Source organism: Kwoniella shandongensis, chromosome 8, assembly GCF_008629635.2.
Source record: "Kwoniella shandongensis chromosome 8, complete sequence".
In the NCBI taxonomy this organism is placed as follows: domain Eukaryota; kingdom Fungi; phylum Basidiomycota; class Tremellomycetes; order Tremellales; family Cryptococcaceae; genus Kwoniella; species Kwoniella shandongensis.
The window spans coordinates 321730-337194 of record NC_089294.1 but is presented as its reverse complement, the minus strand read 5'-3'; the positions used below and the strand labels follow the sequence as shown (position 1 = coordinate 337194).

Genomic DNA, 15465 nt, shown 5'->3' with positions numbered 1-15465 from the left:
CACTAACAACGACTGCACATTGTCCTACCCTTCCACCCATACCCATTGTTTGTTCTCGATGTCGAGACGCCACTTCTTGTTCCCGGCTTACGATCTTCCATTCCTGATGGGCGCGGTCTGCGATGGATGTGGCAAAAGTGTCTCCAAAGCTTTTGCCGTGTTCTTCCTTTCCGCTTTTATCAGATCTGAAATTGGGGTATCATCACCTTCCGTCCCATCCCCCATGAGCTGAAACAAGATCGCCTCGCTCGTCGTGACCACTGCGCCTTCGTCGCGCATACGATCGAAAGCCAGTGGGATCTCGAGTTCGTGGCATGCTGAGATGGCATCGGCGAGGACGTAGACTCGTTTTCGGTTTTTGGGAATATCGAGGAGATCCAATGCGGTTTGAAGTATACAGACGTGGGCCTGGTTTATAATCAACGTTAGCGACGAGGGTCCGTTTGATGGTTGTTGAAGAAAGGGGGAAGATCTCACCTCAATGCCAACAAGAAGAAAGTTGTCGTATTTCGCTACTAGATCCTCGGTTTCGTCCGTGATCATTGAAAACTGCAAATTCCACACCTTGAATCAGTCCAATAGATCGCATGAGACACCAAAGTGAGACGTACTCACGCCATCTTTACCAAAAGTCCCAATATGTTGCTTGCCATCTATGACATCCTTGACCTCATGCGCTGTTGGTCCACTTCCATTTTGCTCCGTGAGCAGTGTAGCCATCTACGAGCGATCAAGCGTCAGCGAGGTCAGTTCATTCGTAATAGCCTCTGCTTCTGACATGGGTAGAACAGGGTGACTCACTCCCAGGAACTGAGGAGAGTTCGGTGTCGTCAGCGATATGCGATCCCAATCGCTATGTGACACAACAACAACTCACCTTGGCGGCTCGGACCATTTTGGAGATGCTCTGAGCCATGTGATCGAAGCCGTGTGTGCCTTCCCCTATCAAACGAGGTACATCGCGTTAGCAGATAGAGCATGCTATTCGATGAAGGATGTGATATCGCCCACTCACTGAATCGCTCTTGCACATCGCATACCATGAGCAACGTCTTTCGACGATCGACGACTTTGTGGACCATTTTAAGTAATGACAGTAGACGGGAAAGGATAGAAACTACAACGAAACCGAGATAGAAGATCAGACAGAAGCGGGTTCGAAGAATGTCCTTTTTTTGTGGGATAACAGGCAAGAGAAAGAATGGACAAGAATGGTATGTACGATCGTAAATATTAGTTGTAGTTCGATGTCACCCATTGTACGATTGGATCTCCGTAACTTGACTGATCGTAATTGCAAGTTACGTCACGCGAGCACGTACTACTATCCCGACTGATTCCAGCAAAGTAGTAACCGGTCCGAGCGCAGCCCATTGCAGCGAATGAAAACGGGATCAAATACAGCTCAAATGACACCGCATGCCTAATACTTACAACAGTTGCATTCACCCCTCCTTCACCTTTGGCCACTCGAAGCGTCAACTTATCTTACACAGTTCAAACAAATCTACCACAGTTATCTCTCCCTCAAGGAGTCACCACCCACCACTCAGTATGTTTATCAAAAGGGCAAAGTCACGTCCATCCCTCAGAGCAAGGGACTCTGATCTCCCCGAGTCTTCTACCAGCTCGCCTCTCGCAAAAGGGAGTTTCACCGCCGACGATGCTGCTTCAGGCGACATCAGCATGGACGTCGACAACAACGAGGAAGAAACGAGCGGTAGTATCTTAGAAAGGAAGAAGGCTCAGAAGAAAGAGAAGAGAGGTGGTGGTCTGGGATCAACTTCAAAAAGCAAGACTGCGAGTCGACTGAGTTTCGGCGGTGCAGAAGAAGAAGGAGAAGGAGAATCGTCAACGCCATTCAAGCCTAAAAAATCGTTATTGTCTCAACAGATCAAGTTGCTCGAAACCCCAACTAATCTCGCTTCCACTTCGACACCAGGCTCATCGACTAGCGGGATCTACTCTCAAGAGTACCTCACGCAACTGAAAGCTTCTACTCCAACTCGAGCACCTCGAAGAGCAGATGCAGATGATGATGCGGACGAAGACCAAGAGGATGGGACTGGATTGAGCAGACTTGCAAGGGAAAAATACGCTTCGACCTTTGTCGAAGATACGACAGCAGGTATACCCGATGCTACTGCCATCGCTGCAGCTAAGACGAAACGATCAGCAGCGCTGGAAGCCAAGAAGCATGGCAGTTTAGGAGAGATGGGAGAGGATTATATAGCGTTAGGAGGAGGGAAAATCGCGATATACGATGGCACAGATGGACCTCATCCTGAGAGTAGGCTGATGAGAGAAGAGGATGAAGAGGGTGATGGAGACGAGGGTGAGTCGTTTTAGCCATGTTTTCTCGCGAGAGATGTCACTTACACGTCATGACAGATATGGCGGAATACACCGAAGCAAACGAGAGAATGCATCTTGGGAAAAGCGCGAACAAGGCCGCAGCGCGAAGACTCAAAGGAGAGATTGGAGAGATGATAGCGGATAGGTAAATATTGATCTCTGCTTCTTCACATAAGTGTGAAACTGATCGACTTGTGTCTTACAGAGAGGCAGAAGACGAGGACGATGAAGAGACTAAAGAATGGGAACGAGCACAATTACTCAAAGCTGGAACGTGGGAGGACGAGAAGCCGGCAAAAGTCGCGAAAGGAGGTTTTAGACCGGCACCGAGTGAGCTTCGCACGCTTGACTATGAAGAACCAATTGCTAACCGTTCCTCAGTTCCCGTCGCTCGTCCGGTACCCTCGATCGCATCGGCTCAGAACCGACTTGCCAAATCGCTCGCAGATTTGGACGCGACAAAGTTGGAGGGAGAGCACAACTTGGAGGTCACAGTCCGAGAGCTTGCGGCGCTTGAAGAGCAAGAACGGGAGTTGCGATTGGAGGTTGAGAAAGTAGAGGGAAAGAGAGAATGGGTTGAGGAGTTCAGAGGATGGGTTGAAATGCTGGGAAGATTTCTTGAAGAGAAGGTATGCTCACAGCGAACTCCCCTCCTCGAGATAGCTCAGCTGACAGCATACTCAGTTCCCCATGCTGGAAAAAATCGAGGAAGACTCTGTCCACGTTCTCAAAGAACGAGCGGAAATGGTCAACAAGCGTAGACAAGCCGATGATAGCGACGACTTATCTCTTTTCCTTGGCGTGCCAGCATCGGGCAGTACCGAGTCAGATGTGGAAGAGGTCGATGATCTCGGACGGACGCGTCGAACAGAGAATGAAGCTGGTCCAAGCTCCGGTATCCGACGAGGACGACGTGACGAGCGTGCTGCTAGACGTGGTAGACGGCGGGCAAAAGCTACCAAGTCCATAGCGGACGAAGATGGCTTCTCGACCGATTCGACACTAGCCGAGGGAGATGCGGAGGATTATGCGGTAGCTCAAAGCGGACTTGAACAAAGGGTTCATGCGTTACTCGATGATGTCAGAGCTGAAGACTTCCGAGATCCGGATCGTGGTCTGGCGCTGAGATTTGGTGGATGGCGAAAGAGGTTTGATGAGGAGTACACCAACGCCTTCGGAGGGTTGGCTTTAGTCCAAGCGTGGGAGTTTTGGGCCAGGGGAGAAATGGTAGGATGGGAACCTCTACGAGTGAGTCGTTTCGTTGGGCAATAACTGGTCAAGGCGCTAAGATCTCAAAGCAGAACTCGTCCTCGCTCGAATCGTTCAAGTGGTTCAATTCTTTGCACCATTATTCCCGCCCTGCTCAGCCTGCGAATGGCCACGAAGAGGACGATATGGACCTAGACGACGAACCGCCTTTGGGCCCCGATGGGGATTTGGTCGCGTCAATGACGTCCTCCGCAGTTGTACCTTTGCTCACGAAAGCCTTCGAAGCTGGCGCGTACGATCCTTACTCTGCAAAACAGACAAGAAGGGCGGTGGATTTGGCAGACGTTGTCGCAGAGCTGATGGGGAAGGACAGCCGGAAGTACACCGTAAGTCGGCTTGACAGTCATATTGGAAGCTAAGCTGATTGGCATCATCTCCAGGCTTTGCTCAAAGCGGTACTTTTGGTTTACCACTCTCATCTCCTCGAATTATCCACGTCGATTAACAGCGTGACGGCACACAATTCTCTGCCTCCTCCAGGTTTCAACCCTGAATCACGGCCTGCCATGGAGCGATACGTTCGAAGACGGATAAAGCTACTGAAGAATATCCTCCTTTGGCGACGAGAAGCACCTCAAGAAGTGCGGGAACTGGTCATCAGGCTGGTGGGGGAAGTGCTCAGACCGGTGCTATCAAGATGCTGGGACGGTGGCGGGCAAGAAATGGCGGCGAAGGTGAGTCAAGACTATTGACGATATGGAGAGATTGTTGCTGATGCGATGTGTAGGTGTTGAGTGCAGCTTCGGGAACGCTGTCGCCTGACCTTGTGGGGTTCCTACAACAAGGTCCGGGCAGCGGCTGGTAATCACGACGACTTTACAACGACATGCAACGAGTGTTGAGACGATCTACTGAAGTGTGGTTGTTGCAATACTATGAACCGCTGGAGTTTCCCGCCGCTATCAATTTACTAACCCTATCCGAATCCCTTCCGTCATACTCTACCACCGGGCTATCCATACATTTCCTTCGGGAATCTGTCAAACATCCTCATCGCGACCTCTGTGTCAAATTCTACGATGGGGGCAGTTCTACTCAGCCACGGAAGATCAAATCTAAAAGGGCATTTCTGACCCGTTCGTCTTCCTACCGACCTGGGCCAGGTCCGATGCCTGGTCTTCTTTGGGGCAGGCGGTATAGGACGACGTGACGATCGTGGCTCGTTCCGCTCTTTACATCGTAGTATCTAGAGTGTGTGTCGTTGTATCGTGTAAACATGTATATGCATGATGTGCTCCGTTCGCGGGATCATCAGGAGCAACGTATATCAATTGATGTGAGTCGGACAGCCTGGGCAGGAATGTGTGTGGTCAGGAACGATAAACCGGTTCAGTTCCGGGTGAAGTGGAGGACAACCACCACCGGCAATCAAGTCGCTATCAACTTCCGTCAGCACTATTCCCTTTTCCCTACTTCTCCTGCCGTCCGTTGGTCAACAAAGAACACAACTACCTCAAGTCTATGCGATCTGCTCGGATTCTCTCTTATCTCGGTCAGATTCGTTGCAAAATGTCCACTTCTACATCACTCCCCTCGCTTATCCAACATATCTCATCAACACCACGTTCTTTCGCCATTGTCCATTCGACTCCCGGGTGGCCTAATTCTCCGGGAACGAGCACGAGCACGAGCACGAGCACGAGCACGAGTACGAGTACTAGCTCAACTACTGGCGGAGGTATACATATAGCGATATTGGACTCGTCTTTCAATCCGCCTACAGTAGCACATCGAGCAATAGCATCTTCAGCCTTTCCTCCACCTTACCATTCTCCCGTAGCGATTCCACTTCCAATCCTCTCTGATGGCTTGAATCCCCAAGGTACAGCCACAAGCTCAAGCTCTTCAGCGCCAACTTCGACCCCAGCCACGACGACGACCACGACTACTCCGTACACTTCACGCCTACTTCTCTTCTCCGCTCGTAATGTTGAGAAACAGCTAAAAGAAGGCGATACGACACCCCTCCAACGACTCGAGATGATGCTACTCCTCTCCAAACAGATCGAGTCAGATCATCCGGATGAGGGGATAGCAGTGGGGTTGATCAACGAAGCTACTTTTGTGGGGAAAGCTGGTATAATACGTGATTGGCTCGAGGACAACAATAATAGTTGTAGTACCGATAAACGAGAACAAATGGAAGCGTCAGCGTCGGCGGATGATAAGGAGAAAAGTGCGGTGGATGTCGAATTGACATTCTTGATTGGGACGGATACGCTCGTCAGAGTATTCGATCCTCGTTTCTATCCACAGGGGGAGATGGACATCCTCCTCCACAAACTCTTCACTCCGCCCGCAACACGCCCTACGTCGTCGTCTCCGTCGAGCGAGATGGGTGACCAAGGTGGATACGGTGCAACGCTCGTCTCTGCTCGAAGGGGGACGAATCCTTCTGACAGAGCGTTGGAAGAAGAAGTCCTGAATAGGGACGGGGTGAGAAAGTGGGTCGAGAGTGGATATGTAAGAGTCTTAGGTGATGGGAAAGAAGGATGGGAAGGTGTGAGTAGTACGAATGTCAGAAAAGCGGTGGAGAGAGGTGAAGAGGAAGAGGTGATCATTCAGATGGTAGGGAAGGATATTGCAGAATATATAAAGAAGGAGGGGTTGTATCGCTCCTAACGTCAAACATAGATGACTAGATGGATTTATGATACCTGTACCTGCAAGATATGTGAGTTATGCTATGCTATGTGTCGTCTCTTAACGTAGACAACTGGACGTGTAAATGATACCAGTACTCGTACTGTACATGCGAGATACGTGAGCTATGCTATGCTATGATATGTCACCTATCACCTAAGACCTCCCCGCCGCCTCGCCCTTCTCCAACACGCTCAAATCCACCTCTCTCCCTCCCGCATGTCCCACCATCCTCCTCAACAACTTTGCCGGTTCGGGCCATTGTCCAGACTGAGGTCTTCCTTTCTTCACTATGTTGACAGGATTCGCATCCTTGTCGACATTCCTTCCTCCTCCGCCCAACTTGATCACCAACGCCTCGTTCACTTCCACCTCCCACTCTTCCATATCCCTAATCACCTCCACTACTTCCCTCTTCAGCTCCCACTTCTTCAACGTCGCGTTGTGCTCTCCCAAACCCCATCGGACTCTACAAACTCGGACCAAGGCTTCGAAATACTTCTTGTCCAAAGCTCCTTCGCCTCTTCCTTGAGCATATCGATTTCGAACCAATTCATGGGTCAAAATCGCCATTTGTCCCGCTGCATCTTGTCGGTTCAACCTCTCATACTTCTTCGGCACAGTCCACCCGATCGGCGTAGACTTCATACCTTGATTGTGCTTTAGCGCACTCGTCCCTGCTCGAACTTCGTTTTCCCACACTTGAAGCATGGTCGTGAATACCCCAACTGGAAGTCGATAGGAATGAGCGAGAGACTTGTCGTTCTCATCGCCCGTGAATTGCTCAACCATCTGCTGTTCCGCTTGCAAGGCAACCCTAAAGACTCGCTGGGCCAAGCCCGTCCTGCCAGCCTTTTCAGCGCCGATAAGCATCGCGGCGTAGATATTAGGCGTAAGGGCTTGAGGGGCCGGTCGTCCACTGCGACCGAGAGCGGAAGTAAGGCCATGGTCTTCAGCGCGAGAGGTGACTTCGGCTGGAGACATCTGGGATGAGAAATCGAGGAAGGGAATAGACTGATAAATCAAATCTTCAAGTTTGTCGAATTGACTCGTAACAGTGTAGTGGGTCAGGAGGCTAACAATCGAATCCTCGTTGGGTAAAGGTGACGGAGAAGAACTACCGTTGGAGGGGAGAGGAAGGGTCGGATCGGAGGACAACTCGTCGAGAGAGGCCGGGGTCGAATCCGTATTGGGAATGACTTGGGCGGAGAAGAACGTTCTGTCGTCTTTTCTCCTTGATGGCGCATGCGTCGGTCGCGCCCACTTCGTGTTGACCTTGTCGAACAGGGCCAGCTCCGCTTGAGCGGCTACCTTGTTCTCCTGGATCTTCGAGGCACTGCTCAAAACCTTGTTGTAGACCGCTGGATCCTGCTTGCCCATTCCGAATACAGTTTTCATGTAGTTCATTAACCTTCGCAGGACAGCTGGTGCTCGCAATGCACCGAAAGTGTAGTTGAGAAGGATATTGCAGGATGCCCAAGATAATGGCGGTGTCATGTAGCGACCGAGCGATGATGGCGGTGGTATTTGGAAGCTTGATTGACTTTCCGGAGAATTGGCCTCCGAGCTCTGATCGCGATTCGCCTCGATCATCGCCATGGAATCAGCAGAGATAGGTGGACTGAAGAGCAGCGACATGAGTGTGACGTGGATCTGGGTATGCGCAGTGTATGCCCAAGCGTCCTCATCCGGTCGGGAAATCACGTTGTCGGGGAACACATCCGGTTTGTATGGTGCGACCTTGCATGCACTGAGCAAGCGTCCGAGAGCAACTATGGGCAAAGTACGTGATAAGATGGTGTTGGCAAGGATAGCCAGAGCGCGCATCGACGCAGCGAATTCGGCGGGCGACACTGTTGATGGATTGAGTTTGAGGCTATTCACTATGAGGTTGAGCCAAACCGCTTTCGGTTCTGGAACAGTTGATGGAGGAGAGGTAGCGAGTGGTACTGGGAAGTTGCGCATCTTCTCTCCTAGAGACAGATGTCGCGGATGCCAGAGATCGAGTCGATCGTGCGGAGATAGGACTTCGCCGGGGAGTCGCCAGGTCCTTACACCTGTCCACCATCTTTTCAACATCTCCGAGACCCTTGCTTGCTCCTGTTCGCGGGGCGGTCCACCACCTTGATAGAAGTCCTCCGGACTAGCGCCTTCTGCGACTCGTCCTTCCGTTACCCATTCTTCTACCAATCCCACATATATCTTTGAAGCGAGATCAGGCAAATCTTCATTGACACAGACTCGAATGATGTTCGCGTAGAGCTCTGGAGGTCTCCGAAGTCGAACATCTTGCAGCGATTCGAGTATGTCAAGAAGGGATTGAAGAAGGGGACTCGGTGTGGGACTGAGCTGCTCTGCAAAAGTAGGCTCGAGAGTAGGCAGCGGTTGGTAAACATCTCGATGCCGGTGTGTCAAATTTGGCCACTTCTTGAATAAGGCGTCGATAGTACGAGAAGAGACCAGTCGTCTTCGAGCTGATCGCGGAGCCATTGATAATGTCTGTGCTAACAGAGCGGCGGCGACCTTTACCTTGCCTTGGCGTATGAGATGATGCAGAATGGTGTGGAGCTCTAGTCGAGATAACGAAGATACGGTGTCTTCGAGAGAAGCGGAACCGCCTTGTCGCTGTGGGTCTAGACTTCGCAGTAGTGAGAGGATCAGAGTATTTGTAGTGGCATAAGATCCATGATTGAGAGAGTGCAAGTGTTCTCTTAACGTTTTGGCAGCGGTATGAGCGTTCAGTGGCGCATGTGACTGTGAGGGGTTCACTGCGAGTGTTGTTTGTCGGACTGTCGACTGCCGGGGCGTATACGGTAAGCGAGAAGGTCCAGCACCGTAAGCTGTTCCATATGGATCAGAGTCATAGTGCTCTTGAACGTGAATGCGAGCAAGAGCAGCGGCGGAGGAAGTGGCGCGAGAATGGAATGTTAAGCGTTGTGGAGGGACAGCGGGAAGACGAAGCTTGATACGGATTCGGCGGAGCATGCTAACAAGTGGAAGTCAGAAGAGCCTCATTTGTCAGCGAGGTGAAGAGGTAACTTACATGACCGGTGAATCCGCTATGCTTGATGAGGTCAAGCCATACGAAGTGGTAGAAGGTAAGATGTATTGATTTGTATTGGACCGTTTAAAGTGGATCGCGAGAAAACACAGGTGACAAGGAAATAATCGGAGTGAACAATGTCAGGGACACTATGCTTGAAAGAGTAACTGGCTGAGATATCAGGCTGACTGTCACTATTGCCACCAATACTCGGGTAGATGCAATGCAACGCAATCATTCAATCATTCAATCATTCAATCTACACAACATCATCAGAGTTCACCTCATCCACATCGTATCCCATTCACATCAATCAAGTCACTTATCATTCCTGATCCTTGTTAACTCCATCTGTTGTCCCGCGACGACACCCCGCAACTACACTCGTAAACATCGTACTCGCGCACCTTTTTACATTTCGATAATCTAGCAAGTTCCGGAGTCGATTCTGTCACAACACCATTCAGGTCCTGTACCTCAGCGGGTTAACTGATTGTTGAGGAGTTGCTGCAACGCACACGTTATCACGAAATCGGTACTGAGTGAGTGTCTATCTATATTTCATCTCACTCGCCTCACATCACATCATTGGCTTGTCTACGTGTAGCCTTGCCTGCTTGCACCGCCCAGCCCTGAGCTGATCATCCTTTCAACCTGACAGCATGTCAAATCGTTCAAACATCCCTTCTTCCTCCAGACAACATACACGAACACATTCACATCCCCACTCACATAACAGTACCATTGTCCCATCAGTCCCATTACAACGAACAACGTCCCGACCTGGGTCCACATCTCGTCCCGGTACACCATCACGAGGAGATATCCCTTCTCGGAAGTCGGCGACCAATCTACGGAAACCTACTTCTCCCTCCTCCGCCGATCCCCATTCCGATCTGCCCTTAATGACAGATCAACCGGCAACTCCTACACCACAACGGAAAGCCCGAAAACCGCGAAGAGGCGCTAAACCTTCCCAACAGCGTCATGCTCCCGTCGGTGACGATACGCTGGTAGCGAATGAAGATGATTCATTGGGTAACGAACAGGAACACGAGCCTTCTTCGGAAGATGAGGAAACACTCTTCGATTTGCTAGGTGTGACTTCGCCTGCCAAGGAGGTGCCTCCGCAAAGAGGAATGCTTTCGCTCGCCAAGGAGGATATGGACTTGGCTTTGGGTCGGCAGAAGAAAGGAAGGAAAGGAAAGCAAGATCGGTTGGTAGACAATGAACACGAATCTGGACACGGAGGAATTGCCAAGCAACCACGAGGAGGGAGAGACGGATCACCAGCTCCTGCACGCCGAGGTGGTCGTGGACCGAGGCAGCAGGCTGGTCAAGAAGTCCCGTCTGAAGTGGAGGTGAATCAGGCCAAGACTGGAAGGCGAGGGAAGAAGGCATCGAAGACTAGCCCAACCCAAGATATCGATATACCCGAGTCCGCACATTTGCAGCAAAACTCCTCGAACGGTCTGCCAACAAAACCATCCGGTCTCAGCGCAACTAGACCTAAGGGGAGCAAGCATGCCCAGACTGAAGATCCCATTGAACAATCCACCTTGGCTGTCGACTTCCCTGCAGACTCATCTTTTGATATATCAGGGCTGAGCAAGAGTCTCCCATCTGGCGGATTGGCGCAAATTCCGAAGCCGAAGAACGCAGCAGGAAAGGTGAAGAAAGCTGGCAAGAAGGGTGTGGACAGCGGCGATGAGTCTGCCGTATGGGATATGCCTGAGGTTATTGGGGGCCAGGAGTTGACCGTAAGTCTTCATGTAATGGTACATATGAGTGGTCTAACATTGGACGGCATCACAGTGGCAGCAGAAATTGCAAGCGCCAAATGAAAGCACTCCTCGACGCAATGCTAAGCCTGGACCATCCGACCGCAAAAGCAAATCCTCAAAGTCTACCACTTCCAACATCCCAACTGGACAAATTCCAGTCCCAACTCATTCTCCAGCAGTACCATCACCCCTGCACCCTCGTCCTGCCCAATCACGTCGACTGTCCCTCGATGGCATACCTACTGCTTCCGCACCTGTCACACGCGCTATCTCGGCCTTCGATTCCTACATTCCTTTCCATACCGGCTTCAACGTTCACCGAGCACCACAAACCCCCGCGAAAAGTGTCGCATCTGCCAATGGCAACCTGATCGGTAAGCAGCAGAATGGATCTCTGCCTATCGTAGGATCAGGAGAGTTCCCTCGACTGCACGGTGCTGGGCAAGAAGGATTGGAGAGGAAAGCATCGCTGGGACACGGATCTGGGATGGGCATGAAATATGCTGGTCCGACTTTCCACAATTCTCCTCACGCGGCGACGTTGTCAAAGCCTGATCTTGAGGATTTCTGAGCTGGCTCAAGTAACGAACTTTGTCAAGATTACCATTTTATCATTCGGTTCGACACATTTCGCCTGTTTTCCACTTCATCATCTGTATAGCTATTCATTTGCACGCAATTTTGTTATCTTCTTGTTGTACGCTCACCTTTAACACCTTCTCGTTACGATCGACAAATGCCTGGGGCGAGTTGACACGACACGACACGACAATGACATTGATCATTTCCATTATCATTCATAGTACCGTCTGTTTTGATTGTACATCGTGCCACCTTTATCTTGGCAATTATTTCTTACTTAGGGGGAAGGATGGGGGAGAAGGGGCCGTAGTCAGAGAGGCGAGGTAGTGGTGGAGGGAAGGGAACCAGGGCGAAGGAGTAGAAGGAGGATTCATACTGTTCAACCAATATGATCGTGGGAAGCTGAGGGGTTAGGATGAAAATGCAACCTTTCGTCCTAATATTGAATGGTGCAACGAAGATACCGTCGTTACTTCCAAAGTCATCGTGTGTTTGCGAGCTGATGATCGACACAATGGCGCCTTTCCACTATGCGCCTCTTCACTTCGAAAATCTCAAGCAACATACGTCAAATTCGTGTTCGTCCACCCTTCAACAAGTCTACTACACCAATATTCGGAAGTTTTCTGTCGAAAATACATCGCATCGGAGAAATTCCCTTTTATCTCATCTCTCCACCCTTCCTCACCATCATCCATCTCTTCCACACCATCGTCAACAAAAACCATCATCCATCTCTTCCACACCATCGTCAACAAAAAAGATTATACACTTCCAGAATGCATGCATGCATGTATCATCTCGATGAAAAAGAAAAAACTACAGCACCCGGGATTCCCAAGTGGTCCCCCACCTTGGTACTAACCGAGCGATAGCCAGCTTAGCTGCGCAGATCAGACGGGATGCGGCGTTTTCTAGCTTCTATGGCCGTAGATAAACGGGAGCTTTTTGGCTTGTACACCATCAGTTGTCTCAAGGCAGGAATGATGAGTTCTGATTGGTCAATGGGTTCTTGGTTCTATTCATTGCCAGCAGGTAGGACTATGGAGTAATGATGTGAAGTAGGAGGCGAAGTGCAGTGCTAATACTGGTATACATGATTGCTTTCCTAACTAGACATCATTGCTGCCTGCCAACGTGTATGATAATACCATGCGATGTCCCTTACGTGTTCCGGACGTGGATCTAATTTGTTCTCAGCCCCCTCTTTCATATCACAACATACGTATGGTCCTTCTCGATCCGATTCAGGTCGACGCGATTACGCTCCCAAGACTTCGATAGAGTAGAGAGTAACTCGACCATACTGGTCCGAACTCTTCTCAAATTCAATCTTGAGCTCGGTCAAGAGAGGAGGTTTTTGTTCTTCGTGCTGACGCTGAGCGTGTTCTCGCTTCTGAGGGGTGGTAGCGTGGTCCGGAAGGACTTCGGTGACGATGTTGGGACCGCTGTTGGTAGCCGAGGTAGGTTCTTCCTCCTCTGTTGCGAGACCGCTCTGAGGGAATGGGATTCTGCGAGGGAGTAGGAAGAGTGATCAGTACTGAGTCCTCTGTATGAGTGTACTAAAGACCATGGTACTTCGCGATAGGGATCTAAGGGTGAACAATTTGACCGCGCACTCACTCGAAGACCTGTCTCTTGTTCCTGTCCTCCGGGTAAACCTTACCACCCATCATCAAACCCAATCCTACGGCCTTTCCATCCCTATCTTCTACCCTTGCAACCCACACAGCAGCTGAAGTAGCCACGAACCCACCCTGGAAGGTAAGTGCGAAATGAGTCGCCGAGATCGGTTCGGGGAAAGTGAGATGGAGATGGGAAGGCACGTTGGCGGACCATGGTTGGTCTTCGTCAGACGAGGAAGGGTTGATGAGGTTCTTCTTGGAAGATCCAGGGGTGGTGGACGAGACGCTACGACGTTCAACCCCCATCAGTCATGGAGTACTAGAACGGAGTGAAAGCAAACGGACTCACGCGACTTTCACCACCTTGGGATCGAGGACGTTACGAAGGTTGGAGGACATGGTGATTATTGATTGTTTACTCTATTAGAAGAAGTCGTGCGTTTGGATAGTATTAGGTTTGAGAGATAAATAATCATAGATTCGATTCGATGGGACAGACAGTGCCTTCTTCTTCCTGCTTTATATCATTTCCTCAACGACGTCAATTGTCGATCCCCTTTCAGTTGTATGCCGTTATGATGCGCATCATCGTTGTCGAGACTCTTCCCAGTTATCGTTATCCGGCGATGGATCCAAAAATACATAATACATCATCATCATAGGGCGTATTTCTCTCAATCTCCATCGGAACGATCACGTGACAGCATTTCTCATGCACCATGACTTTCCCACGGTGTCTTACCCTTTGGTAGCGTGGACGAGACTTTCGACTTTTTCGACGTTTGGCGTTCGCTGTTGCAACACATACACCTACGTGATCAGGCTATACAACTTGGACATAACACAACAAACTCACGTTCTCATACAGACCTCCTTCCATTCACATACATACACAATGTCACGACCTTCCCCATCTTTCATCCGATCAGCACTTGCATCGACCGCCTTGCCCCGTGCTACGCAAACTCGATCATTTATCGCCTCCGCTTCGTCCCGAGCACCAGCAGCAGCTGCAGCTGGAGTCAACACCACTTCTATAGATTATAGGATCTTGGATGGGGTCAATGGTTTCTTGCCAAAAGCAAACTTTGACAGGTTGCAAGAATGGCAGGGTGGCTTATGGGAGAGATTACAAGCAGAGGTCAGGAGTGAGTGCGACGGTTTCTACCTGACTTCGTTCAAAGCGCCTATTACGGAAGATGTCACATCTCGTCTAGCTACAACTATGGAGGAACCCCACAAATAGGGCCCAACGATTCGACCAATAGGCCAAGGTGGATACATGCTGACTTCCCCCTGCCCCCCACAGACAACCCCGCGCTCGTCGAGACAAAGCAGAAATGGGATAAATACGGACTCGACATGACCGACCTCCTCTCGTCAACAGCTCGGGACAGCTCCTTGGGTTTGACATACAACTACGCAGCGTTGTTATTGAATAACAGTTTCTTCCTGGAGGGACTGGTGAGTACCTTCCGTCTGTACCGGACCATGAGGCATTGTCAAGTACTGATATCATGATTTTGACTCGCGTTCAAATAGACCGCTGACGAGCCCAAGCAAGTGCCGAGAGAATTTAGAGATTTGCAAGAGAAGGTCGAGGCGTTCGCTGAGGGCATCGTTGGTGGTGGTTGGTTATGGGTGAGCGAATAGTCCTCTTCCGTCTCGACCGGTACGTGCGAAGACTAACTTGAACGTCGGATGTCTATAGATCGTTCGATCTGGTGCCAACCAAGCCGATCTTGATGTCATCCCCACTTTCGCCTCTGGTACTCTTCTTGTCACTCAACGATCTCAACGAGGACGAGAAGGCAGTCTTCCCCTCTTCGCTCAACCCCCTTCTACCGGTTCTCCCGAACCTACCAACCCCTCTAGCAACACCGAAGAATCATCTACCACATCATCACCTCCACTGAACAAGCGATCTACATCCTCTTTCGGTGGAAGTGGTCGATCTTCCAAGAACGGCGTTCATCCTTCTCCAGTGGCAGTGTTGAACTTGTTCGAACACGCTTATCTCGGTGAGAAGTACGGTGTTTGGGATAGGAGACAGTATGCCCAGGACTGGTTCAAGAGTCTCGATTGGCAAAAGGTCTCAAGCAAGAACGCGAAACTTGCTTAGATGTATATATTCATGCATAAGTCGAACACGGCTTAAAAGGTA

The 15465-nt window shown here is 50.4% G+C and overlaps 7 protein-coding genes and 1 non-coding gene across 8 annotated transcripts; 4 read left to right on the top strand and 4 right to left on the bottom strand.

Annotated features, from left to right (window-relative positions):
* Nucleotides 1-87: 87 nt before the first annotated feature.
* CI109_104584 (uncharacterized protein) lies at nucleotides 88-1082 on the bottom strand (the record flags this gene model as incomplete). The annotated part of the gene is made up of 6 exons (XM_032006658.1): nucleotides 88-408; nucleotides 478-549; nucleotides 616-720; nucleotides 802-810; nucleotides 878-942; nucleotides 1016-1082. The coding sequence occupies 6 exons, from the start codon at nucleotides 1080-1082 to the stop codon at nucleotides 88-90; spliced, it is 639 nt and encodes a 212-aa protein (XP_031859021.1).
* A 472-nt stretch (nucleotides 1083-1554) lies between these two features.
* On the top strand, nucleotides 1555-4429 carry CI109_104583 (uncharacterized protein; the record flags this gene model as incomplete). Its single annotated transcript, XM_032006659.1, has 8 exons — nucleotides 1555-2335; nucleotides 2392-2500; nucleotides 2561-2685; nucleotides 2737-2984; nucleotides 3040-3603; nucleotides 3657-3950; nucleotides 4005-4298; nucleotides 4352-4429. The coding sequence occupies 8 exons, from the start codon at nucleotides 1555-1557 to the stop codon at nucleotides 4427-4429; spliced, it is 2493 nt and encodes an 830-aa protein (XP_031859022.1).
* A 704-nt stretch (nucleotides 4430-5133) lies between these two features.
* Nucleotides 5134-6246, top strand: CI109_104582 (uncharacterized protein; the record flags this gene model as incomplete). Its single annotated transcript, XM_032006660.1, has 1 exon — nucleotides 5134-6246. The coding sequence occupies one exon, from the start codon at nucleotides 5134-5136 to the stop codon at nucleotides 6244-6246; it is 1113 nt and encodes a 370-aa protein (XP_031859023.1).
* Nucleotides 6247-6423: 177 nt separating this feature from the next.
* On the bottom strand, nucleotides 6424-9252 carry CI109_104581 (uncharacterized protein; the record flags this gene model as incomplete). Its single annotated transcript, XM_032006661.1, has 1 exon — nucleotides 6424-9252. The coding sequence occupies one exon, from the start codon at nucleotides 9250-9252 to the stop codon at nucleotides 6424-6426; it is 2829 nt and encodes a 942-aa protein (XP_031859024.1).
* A 720-nt stretch (nucleotides 9253-9972) lies between these two features.
* Nucleotides 9973-11665, top strand: CI109_104580 (uncharacterized protein; the record flags this gene model as incomplete). Its single annotated transcript, XM_032006662.1, has 2 exons — nucleotides 9973-11070; nucleotides 11126-11665. 2 exons carry the CDS (start codon nucleotides 9973-9975, stop codon nucleotides 11663-11665), a joined length of 1638 nt encoding a protein of 545 aa, XP_031859025.1.
* Nucleotides 11666-12493: 828 nt separating this feature from the next.
* On the bottom strand, nucleotides 12494-12608 carry CI109_104579. Its single transcript, XR_004236755.1, has one exon. It is a non-coding gene; the product is annotated as a 5S ribosomal RNA (ribosomal RNA).
* A 329-nt stretch (nucleotides 12609-12937) lies between these two features.
* Nucleotides 12938-13700, bottom strand: CI109_104578 (uncharacterized protein; the record flags this gene model as incomplete). The annotated part of the gene is made up of 3 exons (XM_032006663.1): nucleotides 12938-13187; nucleotides 13300-13587; nucleotides 13651-13700. 3 exons carry the CDS (start codon nucleotides 13698-13700, stop codon nucleotides 12938-12940), a joined length of 588 nt encoding a protein of 195 aa, XP_031859026.1.
* Nucleotides 13701-14196: 496 nt separating this feature from the next.
* CI109_104577 (uncharacterized protein) lies at nucleotides 14197-15423 on the top strand (the record flags this gene model as incomplete). The annotated part of the gene is made up of 4 exons (XM_032006664.1): nucleotides 14197-14449; nucleotides 14611-14765; nucleotides 14844-14942; nucleotides 15013-15423. 4 exons carry the CDS (start codon nucleotides 14197-14199, stop codon nucleotides 15421-15423), a joined length of 918 nt encoding a protein of 305 aa, XP_031859027.1.
* Between the last annotated feature and the right edge of the window lie 42 nt (nucleotides 15424-15465).